This window comes from Haliotis rufescens, unplaced genomic scaffold (assembly GCF_023055435.1).
Source record: "Haliotis rufescens isolate VD_foot unplaced genomic scaffold, xgHalRufe1.0.p SCAF_2, whole genome shotgun sequence".
Taxonomy (NCBI): Eukaryota; Metazoa; Mollusca; class Gastropoda; order Lepetellida; family Haliotidae; genus Haliotis; species Haliotis rufescens.
The window spans coordinates 79,632,626-79,653,481 of NW_025963890.1; the positions used below are offsets into that span (position 1 = coordinate 79,632,626).

A 20,856-nucleotide genomic window follows, 5' to 3' on the forward strand; every position below is an offset into this window, starting at 1 on the left:
TTGCCCTCACTAACCTGGGCCAGTGGGAGAGTTGTCCTCACTAGCCTGGGCCAGTGGGAGAGTTGCCCTCACTAGCCTGGGCCAGTGGGAGAGTTTCCCTCACTACCCTTGGCCAGTGGGAGAGTTGCCCTCACTAACCTGGGACATTAAGGAGAGTTGCCCTCACTAGCCTGGGCCAGTGGGAGAGTTTCCCTCACTACCCTTGGCCAGTGGGAGAGTTGCCCTCACTAACCTGGGACATTAAGGAGAGTTGCCCTCACTAGCCTGGGCCAGTGGGAGAGTTGCCCTCAGTAACCTGGGTCAATGGGAGAGTTGCCCTCACTAGCCTGGGCCAGTGGGAGAGTTGCCATCACTTACCTGGGCCAGTGGGAGAGTTGCCCTCACTTACCTGGGCCAGTGGGAGAGTTGCCCTCACTAACCTGGGCCAGTGGGAGAGTTCTCCTCACTAGCCTGAGCAAGTGGGAGAGTTGCCCTCACTAACCTGGGCCAGTGGGAGAGTTGCCCTCACTAACCTGGGCCAGTGGGAGAGTTGTCCTCACTAACCCGAGCCAGTTGGAGAGTTGCCCTCACTAGCCTGGGTCAATGGGAGAGTTGCCCTCACTAACCTGGGCCAGTGGGAGAGTTGCCCTCACTTACCTGAGTCAGTGGGAGAGTTGCCCTCACTGACCTGGGTCAATGGGAGAGTTGTCCTCACTAGCCTGTGCCAGTGGGAGAGTTGCCCTCACTAACCAGGGCCAGTGGGAGAGTTGCCCTCACTAACCTGGGCCAGTGGGAGAGTTGCCCTCACTAACCTGGGCCAGTGGGAGAGTTGTCCTCACTAGCCTGGGCCAGTGGGAGAGTTGCCCTCACTAGCCTGGGCCAGTGGGAGAGTTTCCCTCACTACCCTTGGCCAGTGGGAGAGTTGCCCTCACTAACCTGGGACATTAAGGAGAGTTGCCCTCACTAGCCTGGGCCAGTGGGAGAGTTTCCCTCACTACCCTTGGCCAGTGGGAGAGTTGCCCTCACTAACCTGGGACATTAAGGAGAGTTGCCCTCACTAGCCTGGGCCAGTGGGAGAGTTGCCCTCAGTAACCTGGGTCAATGGGAGAGTTGCCCTCACTAGCCTGGGCCAGTGGGAGAGTTGCCCTCACTAACCTGGGCCAGTGGGAGAGTTGCCCTCACTAACCTTAGTCAGTGGGAGAGTTGCCCTCACTGACCTGGGTCAATGGGAGAGTTGTCCTAACAAGCCTGTGCCAGTGGGAGAGTTGCCCTCACTAACCTGGGCCAGTGGGAGAGTTGCCCTCACTAACCTGAGTCAGTGGGAGAGTTGCCCTCACTGACCTGGGTCAATGGGAAAGTTGTCCTCACTAACCTGGGCCAGTGGGAGAGTTTCCCTCACTACCCTTGGCCAGTGGGAGAGTTGCCCTCACTAACCTGGGACATTAAGGAGAGTTGCCCTCACTAGCCTGGGCCAGTGGGAGAGTTGCCCTCAGTAACCTGGGTCAATGGGAGAGTTGCCCTCACTAGCCTGGGCCAGTGGGAGAGTTGCCCTCACTAACCTGGGCCAGTGGGAGAGTTGCCCTCACTAACCTTAGTCAGTGGGAGAGTTGCCCTCACTGACCTGGGTCAATGGGAGAGTTGTCCTAACAAGCCTGTGCCAGTGGGAGAGTTGCCCTCACTAACCTGGGCCAGTGGGAGAGTTGCCCTCACTAACCTGAGTCAGTGGGAGAGTTGCCCTCACTGACCTGGGTCAATGGGAAAGTTGCCCTCACTAGCCTGGGCCAGTGGGAGAGTTTCCCTCACTACCCTTGGCCAGTGGGAGAGTTGCCCTCACTAACCTGGGACATTAAGGAGAGTTGCCCTCACTAACCTGGGTCAATGGGAGAGTTGTCCTCACTAACCTGGGCCAGTGGGAGAGTTTCCCTCACTACCCTTGGCCAGTGGGAGAGTTGCCCTCACTAACCTGGGACATTAAGGAGAGTTGCCCTCACTAGCCTAGCCCAGTGGGAGAGTTGCCCTCAGTAACCTGGGTCAATGGGAGAGTTGCCCTCACTAGCCTTTGGCCAGTGGGAGAGTTGCCCTCACTAACCAGGGCCAGTGGGAGAGTTGCCCTCACTAACCTGGGTCAGTGGGAGAGTTGACCTCATTAACCTGGGTCATTAAGGAGAGTTGACCTCACTAACCTGGGTCAGTGGGAGAGTTGCCCTCACTAACCTGGGCCAGTGGGAGAGTTGCCCTCACTAACCTGGGCCAGTGGGAGAGTTGCCCTCACTAACCAGGGCCAGTGGGAGAGTTGCCCTCACTAACCTGGGTCAGTGGGAGAGTTGACCTCATTAACCTGGGTCATTAAGGAGAGTTGACCTCACTAACCTGGGTCATTAAGGAGAGTTGTCCTCACTAACCAGGGCCAGTGGGAGAGTTGCCCTCACTAACCAGGGCCAGTGGGAGAGTTGCCCTCACTAACCTGGGTCAGTGGGAGAGTTGCCCTCACTAACCTGGGTCAGTGGGAGAGTTGCCCTCACTAGCCTGGGCCAGTGGGAGAGTTGCCCTCACTAGCCTGGGCCAGTGGGAGAGTTGCCCTCACTAGCCTGGGCCAGTGGGAGAGTTGCCCTCACTAGCCTGGGCCAGTGGGAGAGTTGCCCTCACTAGCCTGGGCCAGTGGGAGAGTTGTCCTCACTAACCTGGGTAATTAAGGAGAGTTGTCCTCACTAACCTGGGCCAGTGGGAGAGTTGCCCTCACTTACCTGGGTCAGTGGGAGAGTTGCCCTCACTTACCTGGGCCAGTGGGAGAGTTGCCCTCACTTACCTGGGCCAGTGGGAGAGTTGCCCTCACTAACCTGGGCCAGTGGGAGAGTTGTCCTCACTAGCCTGAGCCAGTGGGAGAGTTGCCCTCACTAACCTGGGCCAGTGGGAGAGTTGTCCTCACTAGCCTGAGCCAGTGGGAGAGTTGCCCTCACTAACCTGGGCCAGTGGGAGAGTTGCCCTCACTAACCTGGGCCAGTGGGAGAGTTGTCCTCACTAGCCAGTGCCAGTGGGAGAGTTGCCCTCACTAACCTGGGTCGTTAAGGAGAGTTGTCCTCATTAACCTGGGCCAGTGGGAGAGTTGCCCTCACTAACCTTGGCCAGTGGGAGAGTTGCCCTCACTAACCTGGGCCAGTGGGAGAGTTGCCCTCACTAACCTGGGCCAGTGGGAGAGTTGCCCTCACTAACCTGAGTCAGTGGGAGAGTTGCCCTCACTGACCTGGGTCAATGGGAGAGTTGCCCTCACTAGCATGGGCCAGTGGGAGAGTTGTCCTCACTAACCTGGGTAATTAAGGAGAGTTGTCCTCACTAACCTGGGCCAGTGGGAGAGTTGCCCTCACTTACCTGGGTCAGTGGGAGAGTTGCCCTCACTTACCTGGGCCAGTGGGAGAGTTGCCCTCACTTACCTGGGCCAGTGGGAGAGTTGCCCTCACTAACCTGGGCCAGTGGGAGAGTTGCCCTCACTAACCTGGGCCAGTGGGAGAGTTGTCCTCACTAGCCAGTGCCAGTGGGAGAGTTGCCCTCACTAACCTGGGTCGTTAAGGAGAGTTGTCCTCATTAACCTGGGCCAGTGGGAGAGTTGCCCTCACTAACCTTGGCCAGTGGGAGAGTTGCCCTCACTAACCTGGGCCAGTGGGAGAGTTGCCCTCACTAACCTGGGCCAGTGGGAGAGTTGCCCTCACTAACCTGAGTCAGTTGGAGAGTTGCCCTCACTGACCTGGGTCAATGGGAGAGTTGTCCTCACTAGCCTGTGCCAGTGGGAGAGTTGCCCTCACTAACCAGGGCCAGTGGGAGAGTTGTCCTCACTAACCTGGGCCAGTGGGAGAGTTGCCCTCACTAGCCTGGGCCAGTGGGAGAGTTTCCCTCACTACCCTGGGCCAGTGGGAGAGTTGCCCTCACTAACCTGGGACATTAAGGAGAGTTGCCCTCACTAACCTGGGTCAATGGGAGAGTTGCCCTCACTAACCTGGGTCAATGGGAGAGTTGTCCTCACTAACCTGGGCCAGTGGGAGAGTTTCCCTCACTACCCTTGGCCAGTGGGAGAGTTGCCCTCACTAACCTGGGACATTAAGGAGAGTTGCCCTCACTAGCCTGGGCCAGTGGGAGAGTTGCCCTCACTAACCTGGGTCAATGGGAGAGTTGCCCTCACTAGCCTGGGCCAGTGGGAGAGTTGCCCTCACTAACCAGGGCCAGTGGGAGAGTTGCCCTCACTAACCTGGGTCAGTGGGAGAGTTGACCTCATTAACCTTGGTCATTAAGGAGAGTTGACCTCACTAACCTGGGTCATTAAGGAGAGTTGTCCTCACTAACCTGGGCCAGTGGGAGAGTTGCCCTCACTAACCTGTGCCAGTGGGAGAGTTGTCCTCACTAGCCTGGGCAAGTGGGAGAGTTGCCCTCACTAACCTGGGTCAATGGGAGAGTTGTCCTCACTAGCCTGGGCCAGTGGGAGAGTTGCCCTCACTAACCTGAGTCAGTGGGACAGTTGCCCTCACTAACCTGAGTCAGTGGGAGAGTTGCCCTCACTAACCTGGGTCAATGGGAGAGTTGTCCTCACTAGCCTGGGCCAGTGGGAGAGTTGCCCTCACTAGCCTGTGTCATTAAGGAGAGTTGTCCTCACTAACCTGGGACATTAAGGAGAGTTGTCCTCACTAGCCTGGGCCAGTGGGAGAGTTGCCCTCACTAACCTGGGACATTAAGGAGAGTTGTCCTCACTAACCTGGGCCAGTGGGAGAGTTGTCCTCACTAGCCAGGGCCAGTGGGAGAGTTGCCCTCACTAACCAGGGTCGTTAAGGAGAGTTGTCCTCATTAACCTGGGCCAGTGGGAGAGTTGCCCTCACTAACCTTGGCCAGTGGGAGAGTTGCCCTCACTAACCTGGGCCAGTGGGAGAGTTGCCCTCACTAACCTGGGCAAGTGGGAGAGTTGCCCTCACTAACCTGAGTCAGTGGGAGAGTTGCCCTCACTGACCTGGGTGAATGGGAGAGTTGTCCTCACTAGCCTGGGCCAGTGGGAGAGTTGCCCTCACTAACCAGGGCCAGTGGGAGAGTTGCCCTCACTAACCTGGGCCAGTGGGAGAGTTGTCCTCACTAACCTGGGCCAGTGGGAGAGTTGTCCTCACTAGCCTGTGCCAGTGGGAGAGTTGCCCTCACTAACCTGGGTCGTTAAGGAGAGTTGTCCTCATTAACCTGGGCCAGTGGGAGAGTTGCCCTCACTAACCTTGGCCAGTGGGAGAGTTGCCCTCACTAACCTGGGCCAGTGGGAGAGTTGCCCTCACTAACCTGGGCCAGTGGGAGAGTTGCCCTCACTAACCTGAGTCAGTAGGAGAGTTGCCCTCACTGACCTGGGTCAATGGGAGAGTTGTCCTCACTAGCCTGTGCCAGTGGGAGAGTTGCCCTCACTAACCAGGGCCAGTGGGAGAGTTGTCCTCACTAACCTGGGCCAGTGGGAGAGTTGCCCTCACTAGCCTGGGCCAGTGGGAGAGTTTCCCTCACTACCCTGGGCCAGTGGGAGAGTTGCCCTCACTACCCTTGGCCAGTTGGAGAGTTGTCCTCACTAGCCTGGGCCAGTGGGAGAGTTGCCCTCACTAGCCTGGGCCAGTGGGAGAGTTTCCCTCACTACCCTTGGCCAGTGGGAGAGTTGCCCTCACTAACCTGGGACATTAAGGAGAGTTGCCCTCACTAACCTGGGTCAATGGGAGAGTTGCCCTCACTTACCTGGGCCAGTGGGAGAGTTGCCCTCACTAACCTGGGCCAGTGGGAGAGTTGTCCTCACTAGCCTGAGCCAGTGGGAGAGTTGCCCTCACTAACCTGGGCCAGTGGGAGAGTTGCCCTCACTAACCTGGGCCAGTGGGAGAGTTGTCCTCACTAGCCAGTGCCAGTGGGAGAGTTGCCCTCACTAACCTGGGTCGTTAAGGAGAGTTGTCCTCATTAACCTGGGCCAGTGGGAGAGTTGCCCTCACTAACCTTGGCCAGTGGGAGAGTTGCCCTCACTAACCTGGGCCAGTGGGAGAGTTGCCCTCACTAACCTGGGCCAGTGGGAGAGTTGCCCTCACTAACCTGAGTCAGTGGGAGAGTTGCCCTCACTGACCTGGGTCAATGGGAGAGTTGCCCTCACTAGCATGGGCCAGTGGGAGAGTTGTCCTCACTAACCTGGGTAATTAAGGAGAGTTGTCCTCACTAACCTGGGCCAGTGGGAGAGTTGCCCTCACTTACCTGGGTCAGTGGGAGAGTTGCCCTCACTTACCTGGGCCAGTGGGAGAGTTGCCCTCACTTACCTGGGCCAGTGGGAGAGTTGCCCTCACTAACCTGGGCCAGTGGGAGAGTTGTCCTCACTAGCCTGAGCCAGTGGGAGAGTTGCCCTCACTAACCTGGGCCAGTGGGAGAGTTGCCCTCACTAACCTGGGCCAGTGGGAGAGTTGTCCTCACTAGCCAGTGCCAGTGGGAGAGTTGCCCTCACTAACCTGGGTCGTTAAGGAGAGTTGTCCTCATTAACCTGGGCCAGTGGGAGAGTTGCCCTCACTAACCTTGGCCAGTGGGAGAGTTGCCCTCACTAACCTGGGCCAGTGGGAGAGTTGCCCTCACTAACCTGGGCCAGTGGGAGAGTTGCCCTCACTAACCTGAGTCAGTTGGAGAGTTGCCCTCACTGACCTGGGTCAATGGGAGAGTTGTCCTCACTAGCCTGTGCCAATGGGAGAGTTGCCCTCACTAACCAGGGCCAGTGGGAGAGTTGTCCTCACTAACCTGGGCCAGTGGGAGAGTTGCCCTCACTAGCCTGGGCCAGTGGGAGAGTTTCCCTCACTACCCTGGGCCAGTGGGAGAGTTGCCCTCACTAACCTGGGACATTAAGGAGAGTTGCCCTCACTAACCTGGGTCAATGGGAGAGTTGCCCTCACTAACCTGGGTCAATGGGAGAGTTGTCCTCACTAACCTGGGCCAGTGGGAGAGTTTCCCTCACTACCCTTGGCCAGTGGGAGAGTTGCCCTCACTACCCTGGGACATTAAGGAGAGTTGCCCTCACTAGCCTGGGCCAGTGGGAGAGTTGCCCTCACTAACCTGGGTCAATGGGAGAGTTGCCCTCACTAGCCTGGGCCAGTGGGAGAGTTTCCCTCACTACCCTGGGCCAGTGGGAGAGTTGCCCTCACTACCCTTGGCCAGTTGGAGAGTTGCCCTCACTAACCTGGGTCAATGGGAGAGTTGCCCTCACTAGCCTGGGCCAGTGGGAGAGTTGCCCTCACTAACCAGGGCCAGTGGGAGAGTTGCCCTCACTAACCTGGGTCAGTGGGAGAGTTGACCTCATTAACCTTGGTCATTAAGGAGAGTTGACCTCACTAACCTGGGTCATTAAGGAGAGTTGTCCTCACTAACCTGGGCCAGTGGGAGAGTTGCCCTCACTAACCTGTGCCAGTGGGAGAGTTGTCCTCACTAGCCTGGGCAAGTGGGAGAGTTGCCCTCACTAACCTGGGTCAATGGGAGAGTTGTCCTCACTAGCCTGGGCCAGTGGGAGAGTTGCCCTCACTAACCTGAGTCAGTGGGAGAGTTGCCCTCACTAACCTGAGTCAGTGGGAGAGTTGCCCTCACTAACCTGGGTCAATGGGAGAGTTGTCCTCACTAGCCTGGGCCAGTGGGAGAGTTGCCCTCACTAGCCTGTGTCATTAAGGAGAGTTGTCCTCACTAACCTGGGACATTAAGGAGAGTTGTCCTCACTAGCCTGGGCCAGTGGGAGAGTTGCCCTCACTAACCTGGGACATTAAGGAGAGTTGTCCTCACTAACCTGGGCCAGTGGGAGAGTTGTCCTCACTAGCCAGGGCCAGTGGGAGAGTTGCCCTCACTAACCAGGGTCGTTAAGGAGAGTTGTCCTCATTAACCTGGGCCAGTGGGAGAGTTGCCCTCACTAACCTTGGCCAGTGGGAGAGTTGCCCTCACTAACCTGGGCCAGTGGGAGAGTTGCCCTCACTAACCTGGGCAAGTGGGAGAGTTGCCCTCACTAACCTGAGTCAGTGGGAGAGTTGCCCTCACTGACCTGGGTGAATGGGAGAGTTGTCCTCACTAGCCTGGGCCAGTGGGAGAGTTGCCCTCACTAACCAGGGCCAGTGGGAGAGTTGCCCTCACTAACCTGGGCCAGTGGGAGAGTTGTCCTCACTAACCTGGGCCAGTGGGAGAGTTGTCCTCACTAGCCTGTGCCAGTGGGAGAGTTGCCCTCACTAACCTGGGTCGTTAAGGAGAGTTGTCCTCATTAACCTGGGCCAGTGGGAGAGTTGCCCTCACTAACCTTGGCCAGTGGGAGAGTTGCCCTCACTTACCTGGGCCAGTGGGAGAGTTGCCCTCACTAACCTGGGCCAGTGGGAGAGTTGCCCTCACTAACCTGAGTCAGTAGGAGAGTTGCCCTCACTGACCTGGGTCAATGGGAGAGTTGTCCTCACTAGCCTGTGCCAGTGGGAGAGTTGCCCTCACTAACCTGGGCCAGTGGGAGAGTTGTCCTCACTAACCTGGGCCAGTGGGAGAGTTGCCCTCACTAGCCTGGGCCAGTGGGAGAGTTTCCCTCACTACCCTGGGCCAGTGGGAGAGTTGCCCTCACTAACCTGGGACATTAAGGAGAGTTGCCCTCACTAACCTGGGTCAATGGGAGAGTTGTCCTCACTAACCTGGGCCAGTGGGAGAGTTTCCCTCACTACCCTTGGCCAGTGGGAGAGTTGCCCTCACTAACCTGGGACATTAAGGAGAGTTGCCCTCACTAGCCTGGGCCAGTGGGAGAGTTGCCCTCACTAACCTGGGTCAATGGGAGAGTTGCCCTCACTAGCCTGGGCCAGTGGGAGAGTTGCCCTCACTAACCAGGGCCAGTGGGAGAGTTGCCCTCACTAACCTGGGTCAGTGGGAGAGTTGACCTCATTAACCTTGGTCATTAAGGAGAGTTGACCTCACTAACCTGGGTCATTAAGGAGAGTTGTCCTCACTAACCTGGGCCAGTGGGAGAGTTGCCCTCACTAACCTGTGCCAGTGGGAGAGTTGTCCTCACTAGCCTGGGCAAGTGGGAGAGTTGCCCTCACTAACCTGGGTCAATGGGAGAGTTGTCCTCACTAGCCTGGGCCAGTGGGAGAGTTGCCCTCACTAACCTGAGTCAGTGGGAGAGTTGCCCTCACTAACCTGAGTCAGTGGGAGAGTTGCCCTCACTAACCTGGGTCAATGGGAGAGTTGTCCTCACTAGCCTGGGCCAGTGGGAGAGTTGCCCTCACTAGCCTGTGTCATTAAGGAGAGTTGTCCTCACTAACCTGGGACATTAAGGAGAGTTGTCCTCACTAGCCTGGGCCAGTGGGAGAGTTGCCCTCACTAACCTGGGACATTAAGGAGAGTTGTCCTCACTAACCTGGGCCAGTGGGAGAGTTGTCCTCACTAGCCAGGGCCAGTGGGAGAGTTGCCCTCACTAACCAGGGTCGTTAAGGAGAGTTGTCCTCATTAACCTGGGCCAGTGGGAGAGTTGCCCTCACGAACCTTGGCCAGTGGGAGAGTTGCCCTCACTAACCTGGGCCAGTGGGAGAGTTGCCCTCACTAACCTGGGCAAGTGGGAGAGTTGCCCTCACTAACCTGAGTCAGTGGGAGAGTTTCCCTCACTGACCTGGGTGAATGGGAGAGTTGTCCTCACTAGCCTGGGCCAGTGGGAGAGTTGCCCTCACTAACCAGGGCCAGTGGGAGAGTTGCCCTCACTAACCTGGGCCAGTGGGAGAGTTGTCCTCACTAACCTGGGCCAGTGGGAGAGTTGTCCTCACTAGCCTGTGCCAGTGGGAGAGTTGCCCTCACTAGCCTGGGCCAGTGGGAGAGTTTCCCTCACTACCCTTGGCCAGTGGGAGAGTTGCCCTCACTAACCTGGTTCAATGGGAGAGTTGCCCTCACTAACCTGGGACATTAAGGAGAGTTGTCCTCACTAGCCTGGGCAAGTGGGAGAGTTGCCCTCACGAACCTGGGTCAATGGGAGAGTTGTCCTCACTAGCCTGGGCCAGTGGGAGAGTTGCCCTCACTAACCTGAGTCAGAGGGAGAGTTGCCCTCACTAACCTGAGTCAGTGGGAGAGTTGCCCTCACTAACCTGGGTCAATGGGAGAGTTGTCCTCACTAGCCTGGGCCAGTGGGAGAGTTGCCCTCACTAGCCTGTGTCATTAAGGAGAGTTGTCCTCACTAACCTGGGACATTAAGGAGAGTTGTCCTCACTAGCCTGGGCCAGTGGGAGAGTTGCCCTCACTAACCTGGGACATTAAGGAGAGTTGTCCTCACTAACCTGGGCCAGTGTGAGAGTTGTCCTCACTAGCCAGGGCCAGTGGGAGAGTTGCCCTCACTAACCAGGGTCGTTAAGGATAGTTGTTCTCATTATCCTGGGCCAGTGGGAGAGTTGTCCTCACTAACCTGGGCCAGTGGGAGAGTTGCCCTCACTAACCTGGGCAAGTGGGAGAGTTGCCCTCACTAACCTGAGTCAGTGGGAGAGTTGCCCTCACTGACCTTGGTCAATGGGAGAGTTGTCCTCACTAGCCTGGGCCAGTGGGAGAGTTGCCCTCACTAACCAGGGCCAGTGGGAGAGTTGCCCTCACTAACCTGGGCCAGTGGGAGAGTTGCCCTCACTAACCTGGGCCAGTGGGAGAGTTGTCCTCACTAGCCTGGGCCAGTGGGAGAGTTGCCCTCACTAGCCTGGGCCAGTGGGAGAGTTTCCCTCACTACCCTTGGCCAGTGGGAGAGTTGCCCTCACTAACCTGGGACATTAAGGAGAGTTGCCCTCACTAACCTGGTTCAATGGGAGAGTTGCCCTCACTAGCCTGGGCCAGTGGGAGAGTTGCCCTCACTAACCTGGGCCAGTGGGAGAGTTGCCCTCACTAACCTGGGTCAGTGGGAGAGTTGACCTCACTAACCTGGGTCATTAAGGAGAGTTGACCTCACTAACCTGGGTCATTAAGGAGAGTTGTCCTCACTAACCAGGGCCAGTGGGAGAGTTGACCTCACTAACCTGGGTCATTAAGGAGAGTTGTCCTCACTAACCTGGGCCAGTGGGAGAGTTGCCCTCACTAACCTGTGCCAGTGGGAGAGTTGCCCTCACTAACCAGGGCCAGTGGGAGAGTTGCCCTCACTAACCTGGGCCAGTGGGAGAGTTGCCCTCACTAACCTGGGCCAGTGGGAGAGTTGTCCTCACTAACCTGGGCCAGTGGGAGAGTTGACCTCACTAACCTGGGCCAGTGGGAGAGTTGACCTCACTAACATGGGCCAGTGGGAGAGTTGACCTCAATAACCTGGGCCAGTGGGAGAGTTGTCCTCACTAACCTGGGCCAGTGTGAGAGGTGACCTCACTAACCTGGGCCAGTGGGAGAGTTGACCTCACTAACCTGGGCCAGTGGGAGAGTTGTCCTCACTAACCTGAGCCAGCTGGATGTAGATGTGGACCACCCCCCGGATGACCCCCGGGTCCTTGTCACACAGCGCCCTCTGGAAGTCTGCGTGGACATGGACCAGCATGTTGGGAGCCTTCAGATAGAACTGATGCAGACACTGGGCTGCCTTCACCCTCACCAGCTCCCTGAAACACAGTGACCATGGCAACTCCTCTAATGAAAGAAGCTAAAGAGGCTAATGGTATTAGTCATACTGTCTCATTGATTTAAACATGTGTATGGTCTCTGTAGACAGAAGCTGTGAAACACTACTGGTCAAGCACAGCACACCAGACACTATGTTGCTTTAAATTTGTGCCCCATAGGTCAACTGTGAGTGTCACGTACATACCGCTGATGTTTCAGCTTCTCCATCACGAGAGGCAGGAACATGGGGATGGTCTCTGCGTGGAGGAGTTGACTGGCTGCTGTGATACTCATGCAGTTGTCCAACAAGCTGCTGCTCCTCATGTCCTTCAACACAATGCATTGAAGAAAAAATGAAAAGGATCACAAGTGAACGATAGTTAATCCACATTACTGTTGACAACTAGATGGACAGATATTATAGCATACAAAAAAACAATGCAATAAAGTCAACAACATGAAAAGTTATGGGACAGAAAAGTTATATTCTAACATCGATGAATTTCTTTCGGAACTATATACATGTATAGTAAATAAACAATCATATCGGAAATTTTTAAGATATGTTGTCAAAAACTCTGGAACATCTTTGAGCAATATCCCGTTAAGGAAACAAGATACGGATGACTGTTCCACTATATTTTCAGATTTAGAAAAATCAGACAGATTAAATGAATATTTCCAATCCATATCTACCCTAACTGAAGAACGGATGAATTACCATATTTCAAGCAACGCACTAAGAGTATTTTTGACAAATTAACTGTCTCAGAAAATGAAATATCTGACGTTTTTAAATGTCTTGAAATAAATAAGGCATCTGATACAGACAGAATAAGTCATAACCTATTAAAGAAATTGTTATACATGTATAAAAAGCTTTCAAAAAGGCCATTCCACTGTCCATCAATGAATTGAATTGTATAATGAAATTTGTATATCTTCAGATAATAGAGAAAAATATTGCATGTTTTTTTGCGATGTGTCAAAAGCATTTAATCGTGTCTGGCATAGAGGGCTTATGTACAACTTAGAAATCTAACAATAGTTATCATTGTGTATACTTCTAAGAATACTACCTCTATTACATCATAGCCATAAATTCCTGTTTATGCTGAGACCCACACTACAAATTTAAAAAAAAATTCAACAGACATCCCCTTCACTGCCAACATATCTAAGAGTTGTGAGGTAAACCCTATCCCTCGCCAGGGGCGCCACTGCGCATGCGCAAGGTGGCAATCACCTCACTTCTTTCAACCCATTATCCTCATCAACTAGATGCAGATATTTGGGAAGGTGGGAGGGATTAATTCCTGATGTAAAAGAAGTGGTATTCTTAGAATTATACACAATGATAACTATTGTTAGATAATTCTTGTGAATACCCTACGTCTATTACATCATAGCCAGCATACACCAGATGGACCGGTGGGATCTGGTATCTAGCATCCCTTAGATATTTGGCTTTGTGAAGTGGTAACCCAAGGATTGTATGCCAAAAGGGACCAAATGGAATATGTCTATAGTCTACTTACAAGGCTAGACATAGAGAAAAAAAAAGCGTCATATTATGGGTATAATATCCATGTATATAGCCACCAATGTGATACTTAGACATATTATGACGTCACTTCCGGTGATGATGTCATCTGTGACGTCACTTCCAGTTGTCATTCAATGCCCACGTTTGTGGAATATGTCTTCCATGATCTCTTATCACTTTATGACGTGGTTTTCCGTTATGCCCTTTTGGATAGTGATATTTAAAGTATTTTGACGTTAGTCCGGCGTGAGGTCTCCCATGACGTCACTTCCGGTGGTAGTACATCATACATCCTTGATTATCATGTAGAAAGCGTATATCACTTAATTCTTCGATCTCTCATTTCAGTGTTGCCACTTGACTTGTCTACGAGGGCCATTCAATATATAACCAGCCTAACCTATTTGCTACTGCTCCTCACTTCTTCTTTTTCCACATAACCACCATTGAGGTCTATGCACTTTGTCCAGCGATGTGTGAGAGCTAAAAGCCCGTTGTGATAGAAAGCATGGGGTTGCTTGTGTAACCACCCCTCCACTGCTGTCGTGAGTTCATCATCGGACCGGAAATGACGTCCACGCAGTTCTTTCTTCAAGTTTGGGAAGAGAAAGTAGTCGCTTGGTGCCAGGTCTGGTGAGTAAGGTGGATGAGGCAATACTTTGAACCCATTCTACTTCACTTCAACAACCGCAAGTCGACAGGTATGCACTCTGGCATTATTATGTTGGAGCAGCACACCTTTTGTGATCGTTCCACGACGTTTGGCAAGAATAGCAGTCCGCAAACGGTCCAGGAGATCGGAGTAGTACTCTCCAGTAATAGTCTGGCCACGTGGCAAGTAGTCAATGAGCAAGACCCCTTTGGTATCCCAAAAGATGGTTGCAATGACTTTGCCAGCCGATGGTTGAGTCTTAAACTTTTTGGAATGGGGTGAAGCAAAGCCAGTCCACTGCTTACTCTGTTCTTTGGTTTCTGGGTCATAGTGGTGTACCCAGGTTTCATCACCAGTAACAATTCTCTCCATAAAGTTGTCTGCATCCCAACTGCATTGCGTCAAAAGTGCCTGACACATTGACGCACATACAGCCTTCTGATCATCACTCAGACATTTCGGGACCCATCGGGCAGACAGCTTCCTCATACACGGATCATGCAAAATGGTATGGACAGTTCCCTCTGAAATGTCCAAGGCCTTGGCCATTTCTGACACCTTCATTCGCCTGTCTTTGACAACCAGTTGTCTCACAGCTTCACTGGTTTGGTCATTGGTCACCTCTACAGGCCTGCCAGGGCGTGGCTCATCTTCCAGGTTCACCTGACCCCTCTTAAATTCTGCAACCCAGAATTTGACCTGTGCATACGAAGGTGCACTGTCACCATAAACATCTGACAATTCATCATGTATCTCCTTTCCCGGTTTACCTTTTAAGTAGAGGTACCTATTACCAGCCCTGTATTGAACCTTTCACGAAAATTTGGCAGAATCTACCCTTGCCATCTTTATAGATCACGTGTGTAACTTCAAATACAATTTCCTCAGTGAAACTTTGTCTATGCACGTGACATACATTGGTGCACAGCACGTGACAAGCATGCAACCGTTAAGATCTGATAAATAGCTTAGGCTGGTTATATATTGAATGGCCCTCGTACTATCCAATAGCAAACTAAGTACAAAGGTCAACTTACCCTGAGTTCATGAGGTATTCTGAAATCCTCAAACACCCCCACCCCGCCTCTTTCCCCCTTTCTCAAGAAGAGGGGGGAACAAGGTTACTTGGAGACTATCACCTGGGCTGCCACCAAGGTTCCCAGTGTGTATAGTCCATCCAGATCGGTCTGTATGTCTCGTAAGTAAAAGTTTGAGAACGTGTTATGGGTCTTCCACTGGCAGCTAGCTACGACTTGTTCAATGGAGACTGTATTCCATGTGGCTAGACTTGTTGCAAGGGCTCTGATCTAGTGAGGTCTGCAGCTTCCCCAAGTTGGTGTGGAGACTTGTGCCAGTTTATAGCTATCTGCGATAACCGACCTGAGCCGACCCGCTACAGTACCCTTGGTTATGTCCTTTTCTGACGAGGGTTTGCAATAGATAAAAAGGCGTCTTCTCTGCTTTCGGTGGGGTTGAGTTGCAATTATGAAGTATCTCAAGGCTCTTATGGGACAAAGTAATCTGTTCGGATAGTCCACACTTTTCCGGATAGCCCACACTGGTATTGTGTATTGCCTGTGTCCGAGTGGGCCGAAGGTTGACGACTGGTTTTTGGCAATAAATTCTGGAAGTGATCTGAACGATACTGATTTCCATTCTTGGGTATGAGTTACAGTGGAAATGTCAATAGCGTGCAATTCTGATACACGAGCCGCCGTAGCCATGGCTAGGAGAAATGCGGTCTTCCTGGAAACTAATAGTAATGTTGCACTACTCATAGGTTCATAAGGTGGTTTCATCAATGCTGACAATACTATAGATAGATCCCATTTTGGAAATATATGTGGTATTTTAATGTCTTCTAGTGCAAAGGACTTCATGAGTTGATTCAGTACTGGGTGGGTACCTATAGATAGGCCATTGTGTTGTAATACTGATGCCAGGGCGGATCTATAGCCTTCTATAGTGCCATATCGTAATTTCTTGTCGTTTCTGAGATAGAGCAAGAATTCAGCCACTAAAGGTATCGTTATCTCCACGTTTAGATGATTTCTCATTCTCCGCTCGACAAACTTGTCCCATCTGTTTTTGTATAGGGCAGACGATGCTGGTCTCCATGAGCTTGCCACTCTTCGTGCAGCTGATTAAGAGTAACCGGCTTATTCGAGATAACTTCAAGGCGTGAAGGTGGAGATTGTCGAGGCGGCCGTAAAATATGTCCGTTTTCGGTTGTCTCAGTAAATCGTGACGTACCGGGAGTTTCAGAGGTTCTTCCATTAGGAGGGGTAGTAACCTTGGAAACCAAGCCCTGTTTGGCCATGCCGGGGCTATGAGAATTATGACGGAGTCTGTCTCTTCTATTTTCTTCAGTACTCTGTCTAGAAGAATCTATGGGGGAAATGAGTAAGCGAACATTCTCTCCCAGTCAATAGAAAGAGTGTCGACCTGGAGAGCTAGTGTGTCTGGTACATGCAGGGCTGACGTAGACTGGTAGTTTGTTGATGAGTGAGTGAGTTTGGTTTTACACATCTTTTAGTAATATTCCAACAATATCATTGTGGGGGACACCAGAAAAAGGGCTTCACACATTGTACCCATGCCGGGGGACGAACCCGGTTCTTGGGCGTGACGAGGGAACGCTTTAATGCTCCTTTGTGCTCCCCTGGTGCAGTCGGCCTCTGTGCTCCCCTGGTGCAGTCGGCCTCTGTAGGTCAGATCTTGGATGGAGGTGAGCAGGCCTAGGCAAGACATCCACCAGCGTAATGATTTGATGGGCTGGTCGAGTGCGCTAGATATCATGAGGTGATGGATGCCGAATGGAAGTACCCTGAACTGGTATCTCTAGCTGTTGACTGGCATTCTTCAACTTCTTGATAGGTTCCATCTGGAATATTTCGAGCAGCTATGAGTTGTCTGTGAGGGCTTCTCATTTGTCTGCATTGTACTGCATAAGGCGACCTCCTGGTCCCTGAACTTGGGTAGTCTTGGGTCGATGTCTGTGAGACCGGCTAGTTCGACTGGATTCAATGTGGTTGTATCGTTGATCTTCTGTAGTTCTAAATCGTTGTCCACTGGGCAGGTAGGCTCTCTGGTTGAGTCATTTCCGTCGGTATCCCCCTCGGAGACTGCCTCTGCCTCTACCTCTTCCTCACTGTGAAGTGGGATGATCATCTTTGGAGTTCCTATATTTGGGGTGAAATGATCTGTCCTTCCATGTTGAGGCTCGAAAAGAATCCCGACCAGGGTTCACATGACGAGATCTAGGATTCTGTTGTTGATGCTGAAGATCTGCAGACCATCTCTGTATCTTGGATGCCAATGAGACCGTGGATTCTTGAAACTTCTGACTAGTTGATGATGCAATGGCTTCCTTCACTGACTTCAGTCTGCCGTTGAATATCTGTGATGCTGTAATAGGCTGTGATAGCATGGATCTTCTTAATGGCTCTGGGATCATATGATGAACTTGCTGTAGTAGATGATTTCTTTGCATAAGCAGGAACTGTGCTGACATCCAAACTTGTGCTGATTGAAGATCTTCCTGCATCTTCAGCATATGGTCCAGTGAGCTGTAAAAATACCCGTTCTGCTGTAGTGTCATCTCCGTGGGGGTGTCTAAGGGAAGACCTTCGCTCTGATTGTTCGGGGGTATGACGTGGTGAACTCCAGCTGCAATCCAGTTATACTGATATTAATCATCTGTTTATTGATGTAGTCCAAGTCCCTGATTTTGGCCATGTCAGCGTGCATTCTGGTGAAATCTTCATCAATACTAGGCTTCTGTGCGAAGGGGGCATCGTGTATCCTGTAAGCACTTTTATTAATAGCAGGCATACCAAGTCTGGTATTATGCGCCTGGGAAGCGTTCAATGATGGTTCAATTTTCTTGATGACGTCATCAATATACGACGGATAGGGTATGGTATGGAATTCTTCAGTCTTGCTGACAGGTTCTTCATACCCAGCACATTCTAACAAGGGTTTGGCAGCCGTTTTGTCCTTGTTATCTGGTATTAAGGCCGGCATCAGATTATAAAGTTCTGCAATGATATCTTTAATGGAATAATTATTGGGTTTATAATTATCCTCTGTAGTAGAGTCCCCATTGCATGAAGAACCAGTGTTAGCGATAGCGCCGCACCCCCTGCTCAGGCTGCCCTGGGGGTGGGACATATGGCTGGGGGTAGAGTAATCCCGGTTGTCTGATCTATGGCTAGCAGGGCGGGAATCGCATGTTCTGTAACTGCATGATTGTGACAAAAAATCCCCCTCGCTTTCTCTGCCTGTATAACTGGACTGTGTGACAGTATGAGATGGCGCACGCTTAGGAATTCTATCCTGATTTGCACGAGCTTTGTCAGTTCGTCTATCATAGTGGCTAGAAGGTGACTGGTGGGTATTTCTGTTTGTGATGCGATGCCTGTGATTCATGATCTACCCTATGGTTCGCCTGGTAGGGAGGGAATCTATGAGATTCTCGATCTCTTTTTATGACTCTCCGACTGTCCTCATAATAATCTGATTCAGCGTGACTGTGCGTGTCTGCTGTATGAGGATGCCCTGTCATATTCAGCCTTAGATCTCTTTTGAATCTCGTGACCAAGCCCTGTTTTGCCATGCCGGGGTTTTGTGACGGATTCTTTTAGATATTGAGACATTGATTGCATATGTTTGTCAATCATTACAGACATTTAATTGGTTATTTTTTCCTTGAACTCATTTAAGTTAAAGGGGGTGCGTGGCAAAGAGTGGAGATTGGTTGCTTCTTCCAAGCCTAGATTATCCATCTTACCAGCTGCTTCCGGATGTACGCGACAGGTTACATTAAAACCTGAAAGGTACATCAGTTCCTTAACTATTGGGAGAGTGGAATGAGCAACGAGATCTCTTCTCCTCAGAAGGCAAGACTGCGTACTCGCGCGACACTTGCTTGTTACCCACATGATTATCCTTAGGAGTCACAACGGACTTAATCACTTTCTTACATGAAGCAGATGAATATTTTGCTGACGCTCTAGTGTTCTTTTTATAATCAGGGTCATTGAGCTTCCGGATGTACGTGACTGGTTACGTTAAAACCCGAAAGGTACATCAGTTCCTTAACTATATTGGGAAGGTAGGATGAGTGAAGAGATCCCTCCTCAGAAGGAGAGACGGCATCTCCACGCGACACTCGCTTGTCACCCACGTGATTCTCTTTGATAGATTTCACAATGGACTGAACCACTTTGCTGACGCTCTCCTATTCTTTTTATAGTCAGGGTCATTGAGCCATGCTCAAGAAAGTTTGCAATAACTGCACCATGATACATCTTCCCGAGGCAAGAGAGTAAACTGACTATACAAGTCCAGTTTCCACCCTTGCTGAACTAGGCTGGTATAATAGAGTTACATTTTGGCTGGACTAACGAGTCTTTGCATAGTCCAATTAAAATCGCGCACAGAAATCGAAATCCGGTTCGTAAACTGTCGTGCAGATTTCTGTCGATTGCAGGATTTGCAAAGCATGTACACCTCCAACTCGTTTTCAGCAGATATTTTCCAAATCTTTTCATGTTTTTAATCAAGGTGTTAACGTGATTTGATGCATTTCGCAATGTAAGACCCGTTTTATCGTGATATAGAACTTGAATATCGATCAGGTTGTCTTGACTGGGCGCCACCATTTTGTGTGAAGCAAATGCAAGTGATACGAGAGGTGGAATCTGATTGGTCCATAGGAGAGGTTTAGAAGGGACATAACTGGTAATAGCCACTGGTGGTGCTACGATCGAGCCCAGGAATTCCAGCCTAGTTCGGCAAGGGTGGACTTTTTTTTTAAGTCAGTTAACTCTCTTGCCTCGGGAAGATGACCATGATATTGTGTGCAAGTGCTTTTTGGCACGATATGCACGTAGGATGAGGGTCACCAGTGATTTGATGTTGCCCACAAGCTGAACAGACAGGAAGTCCTCATCCCACAACACTTTTTCTAACTAATTACTTACTAGAGACTTCTGACATCTTATACCCCCTTGTTCTCTGCTTGTAGAACAACTCACTGCCTGTCTTTAGTGATGATCTAGTGTGGCTTGTAAGTGTGGAACAGCAATCACGTGTACAGATGTATGCAACAACAAAATTTCCTTGTTGTCATCTGGACACACAGGAAAGAAGTGAGGTGATTCCCCCCTTGCGTATGCGCAGTGGCACCCCTGGATAGGGATAGGGTTTCCCTCACAACTATTAGATATGTTGGCAGTGAAGAGGACGTCTGTTGAAAATTTATAAAAAATTTGTAGTGTGGTTCTCAGCAAAAACAGGAATTTATGGCTATGATGTAATAGAGGTAGGGTATTCACAAGAATTATGTATGGTGTAAAAGGGAATTTACTTGAATGGCTGTCTAGTTACATAAACAATCGTAATTCAATGAGAAAATTAAAATCCATATTGAATGGAAATACATTAAATAAAGTATAAACAATTTTCATAAGACCCCATTTCGAACATGTGTGGGAAGTGTGGGGTGGGGGTAGAATTATCAACTCAGTTAGAAATCTCCAACTAGAAGCTGCCAGAATAGTTACTGGGCTGACAAAGTATACCTCGCACAAACATCTGTAAAATTATGAAACAGGATTGGAAACGTTAATTGAACGAAGGAGGAAACGTAAGCTATGTTTGTTCTACAAAATATACTCTTCAAAAAAAGAAACTTGACATAGATGAAAAAACCCTTTTTGCCAAATATCTAAAATAATTACATTAAATGAGAACCAAATAAGTCAAACAGAAAGATGATGTGTCTATAATTTGCGAAAACACATGCAAATCACATAAACGTAGCGTTTGGGGATGAACTTTACAGCTTCATCCAAACGCAACCGCCTGTAAAAAACGTGCAGCCCAGGATCCTGCATTTAGGCATGCAGGCCCCCCTGCTGAATGGGTTTAAAAATCCACATCAACGGCTGTTCATACAGTCCTTATAACGGCAGTAGAGGCAGTGACAGAATGCCAAGACTGAATGCAGCTCAACGGAACAGCGCCATTGGGAGATACCAAGCTGGAGCAACTCAGCAAGAAGTGGCCAGGCACTTTGGCATATCCAGACAGACAATCTCCGCACTGT

General features: G+C 51.1%; 1 protein-coding gene across 4 annotated transcripts in view; it reads right to left on the minus strand.

Moving 5' to 3' along the window:
- LOC124127095 (AP-4 complex subunit epsilon-1-like) overlaps positions 1-20,856 on the minus strand; it is a 125,220-nt gene that overhangs the window by 79,262 nt on the left and 25,102 nt on the right. For all 4 annotated transcript variants that reach the window (XM_048400682.1, XM_048400683.1, XM_048400681.1 and 1 more), the window contains exons 5-6: positions 11,750-11,871; positions 11,384-11,543 (exon numbers count right to left, since the gene is read on the minus strand). In XM_048400682.1, coding sequence (XP_048256639.1) covers positions 11,384-11,543; positions 11,750-11,871 — 282 coding nt within the window. The remainder of the gene's footprint in view (positions 1-11,383; positions 11,544-11,749; positions 11,872-20,856) is intronic.